Source organism: Trichechus manatus, unplaced genomic scaffold (assembly GCF_000243295.1).
Source record: "Trichechus manatus latirostris isolate Lorelei unplaced genomic scaffold, TriManLat1.0 scaffold00049, whole genome shotgun sequence".
NCBI lineage: Eukaryota > Metazoa > Chordata > Mammalia > Sirenia > Trichechidae > Trichechus > Trichechus manatus.
This window is the reverse complement of record NW_004443985.1, coordinates 1990860-1995645: the sequence shown is the minus strand read 5'-3', so window position 1 is coordinate 1995645 and position 4786 is coordinate 1990860. Positions and strand designations below refer to the sequence as shown.

General features: G+C 55.3%; 1 protein-coding gene across 2 annotated transcripts in view; it reads left to right on the top strand.

Moving 5' to 3' along the window:
- The window catches only part of MYD88 (MYD88 innate immune signal transduction adaptor), a 6277-nt gene extending 3366 nt beyond the window's left edge, over positions 1 to 2911 (top strand). The window contains exons 3-5 of one of the 2 annotated variants that reach the window (XM_004377395.3): positions 175 to 355; positions 522 to 613; positions 871 to 2911. In XM_004377395.3, the coding sequence (XP_004377452.3) occupies positions 175 to 355; positions 522 to 613; positions 871 to 1025 (428 nt within the window). In that variant the 3' untranslated portion in view covers positions 1026 to 2911. The remainder of the gene's footprint in view (positions 1 to 174; positions 356 to 521; positions 614 to 870) is intronic. The other variant, XM_023732223.1, reaches the window with a different exon arrangement.
- Positions 2912 to 4786: the final 1875 nt, after the last annotated feature.

The following is a 4786-nucleotide window of genomic DNA, read 5'->3' as shown; positions in this document are numbered from 1 at the left end:
TGGCTGGGGGTGGTGTAGGGCATGGCTTCAGCTTTCATCTGCCAGGACGGGTACTGCGTCCGAGTAATGTCATCTTGGGGCGGTTGTAGGAGGCAGCACCAGGGTGGCCTAGTCTGGGCTCCTCCCCAGCCTCCCCGTAGAGACCTGCCCATCACCCTTGTGCCCTGTCGCCAGGACAAGTGCCCGAGCGCTTTGACGCCTTCATCTGCTACTGCCCCAGCGACATCCAGTTTGTGCAGGAGATGATCCGGCAGCTGGAGCAGACAAACTATCGGCTGAAGCTGTGCGTGTCTGACCGCGACGTCCTGCCTGGCACCTGTGTCTGGTCCATTGCCAGCGAGCTCATCGAGAAGAGGTGGGCCAGGGGCCAGCGGGTGGGTGCGTGAAGCCCCCTGACCAGGGATCCTCATGCCGGGCTTCTAGCCTGGGCACTGGAGGTGCCTCCCGGGGCTGTCCCTCGGAACACGGGGCTATGCCCAGTTAGGTTGTCACCATGCCTATAACCTGCCCACTCCCCCCAGGTGTCGCCGAATGGTGGTGGTCGTCTCTGATGATTACCTGCAGAGCAAGGAATGTGACTTCCAGACCAAATTTGCACTCAGCCTCTGTCCAGGTAAGTTCAGCCCAGCCCTGACCAGAGGGGACACCGTCTGTCCTTCTCTTGGCCTGATGGGCAGGGCCTCCGGATACCAGCCTTTGCTCACCGAGGCTATGGATGCAGCATCGTGGAAGCCTGCGGGTCTCTGCACACCCAGGCGCGTGTGCCCGTTTATGTGCTTGGTGCCTTCCGTCAACCCCTGTGCTGGGGACAGGCCCCACTCCGCCATGCGGCAAGGGCCTGGTGCCAGCCCTGTGCCTTGTGCCTTGCAGGTGCCCATCAGAAGCGGCTGATCCCCATCAAGTACAAGGCGATGAAGAAGGAGTTCCCCAGCATCCTGCGGTTCATCACTGTCTGTGACTACACCAATCCCTGTACCAAGTCCTGGTTTTGGATCCGCCTGGCCAAGGCCCTGTCCCTGCCCTGAACACTGCCCCGGGACCCTCGGGGTGCAGGCGTGTGTCTGCTGCGCACCGCTGCCCTTGCCTCCTCCTGGGACTGCAGGAGAATCTCTGCTCCACTTGCCTCGAGATTCCTGGACGTGCCGACCCCACAGACACATCTGCAGCCTCAGCGGCTGCGCTCACCATCTCATAGCACGTCTCGTGTCCTGCCCAGAGCCAGTGGCTGAGTAGCGCATCCTCCTGCAGGATGATCCACCAGGACAGTGGAGAGCAGGGCCAGCTGGGACCAAGAGGAGGCCCCGAGGAGCCAGCTCTGACCTGTGCAGACGTCTTTGGCCTCAGTTTCCCCACCTGAGAACTAAGTGGGCTGCAGGTGGGCAGGCAGCATCTGTGTTTGAATCACTGTGGGAAATCGTGAAGCACAATGCTCTGGGTCTCCTGGGGAGACAGCTTTGCTGAGAGCGAGCTGGCTGCCTGGGCCTCTGGCTGGGCAGTGCTGGGACCACAGCGGTGCTGGGCAGCTGCTTCCACAATGGTGCCTGCTAATGCTTCAGTGCCTTGATGCACACTTGGCTTTCCGCGCTTCTCCTAACCCAAACCCACTCCTGTCGAGTCAATTCTGACTCATAGTGACTCTATAGGACAGAGTAGAACTGTCCCATAGGGTTTCTAAGGAGCAGCTGGTGGATTCGAACTGCTGACCTTTTGGTTAGCAGCTGAGCTCTTAACCACTGCACCACCAGGGCTCCACTCTTCTCCTGGTGGTGGGAATACCCACGGGGCAGGTGGGGAAGCAGACTAGCCCAGAGCTCAGAGATTTCCCTCCTGGGCCCGCCTCTCATCTGCCTCATGGAACCTCCCAGCCTCTGTTCGCCCTTCAGCAGCCCCAAGTCCTTGAGTCCTGCCTGAGCAGCTGGGGCTGCTTTTCACTGGGACCTACTGGGATTCCTGCAATCAGGCTCTCAGCTCTGCCTGGCATGTCCATCGAGGAAGGATTCTGGGGCTGGGTCTCCATGGTGCTGTGAGCAGGAAGCCTTCTTTCCTGGCCAACCCACAGCAAGCTTTCATACCAGCTTTCTGTACCTTTGTTGCCTTATGGATTTGTTTGCTGGGGCCAGTTTACAAACAGTGGCCACAAAAGCGTCTCCTGCCCCGGAGCACACGGGCTCACGGATGCCTAGAAACGTACACACCTTCCCACACACTCACAGGTCCCGGTACACGCACGTTTTCCTGGGTACAGCTCCTAGGAATGGCTGTGTGAAAAAGGCCCGCTGTCGAGGGGGCCAAACCATCTCCCTGGACAAAGACGGGCTGCTCTTGTTCTCCTTTATGCTTTCTGAATGGGGTCACCTCTGCGTCTGTTTTCCCTACTCCTTGAAACCAGACTTTGGAAAGGAACCAATGTGCCAGCATTTGCACCTTCAGAGCAGAGGAGAGCAGCCCAAAGTCATACAAGTTAGCGCAGACAGCTGACAGTGTTCCTTCTCCCGGGGAAACTTGCAGGTCCCTTCAGTTCTTCAGGGAGAGAATGGCGTGGCCTCGGGTCTCTAAATCCATTAGCAAGTGCCTGTCTTCTGTGCTCTGCATCCAGGGGCTGGCGCAGGGTGCACCCCTTAGGATCTCTGCCCAGAGGGTTCAGGAACACCTGATGTCCGGGAAGCGCTTAGCGGCCATCCCCCACCCCCTCCGATAAAGAGGAGGTTTTACAGCAATTTTAGGGAAGCGTCTTCCACTTTTGTTCTGTATGCATTGTGAGACTCTCAGAGACAGCTGCCTCTGTCTGAGCGCCTGTGTGTGTCATTCCTGCTCCTGTATTTGAGGTTTACAGTAAAGAATTCCCTGCTTTGGGAACAGCAGGTCTCCTTTGTGTCTGAACGGAGGTTGGGAGCAGTAATGGGGGGCAAGCCTCTTCTGGGTAAGAGAAGCTGGCCTGTTGGGTAGGTTCTGCCAGGTTTGGCGGGGGTTTCCTGAAGGCCTCCTCCTGAGCTTACTCAAGGTTGGCTTTGGGGTGGCTGTGCTTCTGCGTCCTGGACTGGCTGGTGGGAGGGGCTGCTCTTCTGGACCCCAAGGAGAGTCTGGAGGCCCCACCTAGTCCAGTCCACAGGTCTCCTGAGAGGTCAGCTATTTTCACTGATGGTCCTCGTTGGACATGGCTGTCTTAATCCTAGGTGTCTTAGTCATCGAGCGCTGCTATAACAGAAACACCACACGTGGGTGGCTTTAACAAACAGAAATGTATTCTCTCACAGTCTAGCAGGCTACAAGTCTGAATTCAGGGTGCCAGCTTCCGGGGAAGGCTTTCTCTCTGTCGGTTCTGAGGGAGGGTCCTTGTCATCAGTCTTCCCCTGGTCTAGGAGCTTCTCAGTGCCGGGACCCCAGGTCCAAAGGATGCACTCTGCTCCTGGCACTACTTTCTTGATGGTATGAGTCCCCCTGTCGCTCTGCTCACTTCTTTGTTTTATATCTCAAAAGAGATTGGCTAAAGACACAACCAAATCTTATAGATTGAGTCCTGCCTCCTTAACGTAACTGCCTCTAATCCTGCCTCATTAATATCATACAGATAGGACTCACAACACATAAGAAAGTCATATCAGATGACAAAATGGTGGACAATCACACAATACTGGGAATCATGGCCTAGCTAAGTTGACAGACATTTTGGGGGACACAATTCAATCCCTGACACTAGAGTATTGATCTATTTTGTCAATAAAATATATCACTTTTTCACTTCTCACGCAAAATTTGGAAAATATAAAGAAAAAGATCACCCATAATCGTAACCCCAGAGATAAACTCTAGGGACATTTTAGAGGGCCTAGAAATTTTTGTGGCAACCCCATGTGTGCAGAGTAGACTACATTCCATAAAGTTTTCATGGCAGTAAACTTTAGGAAGCAGATCACCAGGCCTTTCTTCCGAGGTGCCTCTGGGTGTGTTCAAACCACCAACTTTTCGGTTAGTAGTCGAGCGCTTAACAGTGTGCCACCCAAGGACTCCACGAGTCAGAACTGACTCCATGGCAGCTGACGTGTTTGGTTTAGACATTATCAGTGACCATCACATTCTTCTCAATGATTTCTCTGTTACTGTGTCCTGCTTTATTAGGCACCTGAATGCTGGAGGCCCCCCAGCCTGGCCCCTCTTCCCTCGGACTCCTGGGGAGGCCTGACTGCTTAGATTGGCCCTGCAGGACCTTCCTGTCTGTACCCCTGGGGGGGCAGAGCCACAGTGCAGCCAGGGCAGGGCCCCCAGGATCTGCCCAATGCTGCCCATGGCTGGGGAGGTAGTCCTTGGGCCCACTCAAGTCACGCAGGGGCATACAAATGGTGCAGGGTGTCTGACCTCCTCATCTAACTTCATGGGGGGGAGGAGATTCAAGGACAACATCAGCCCAAAGCTGATTCCTACGAAGCAGAGGTTAGACATACCTCCTCTTCGAACCTTTTTTACCAATTCTGACACCAGCCATCCCTCCCACAGCAATCTGCTTCTCTGCTGGGTTCGATAACTCGTAATGGCCATGCAGAACTCACAGACCACACTCAGTTCTGAGGTTTATTAGGGAAGTAACAGGCTACAACTTGGGATCAGGATCAGAAAGCATGTTGACAAAGTCCCCTTTCTCTAGTGCAGGACAGCTCTCTCAGCTCCTCTCGGCCTTGCAGGGCTCCTCTTGGCCCCCTGAGGACAGGCCTCCCCTCTCAGTCCTTGGCCCTTGCTTGGGCCTGGTCTCTGCCCTGCTCAGACAAGTGTTACAAAGCCCTTTAGCTCTGCT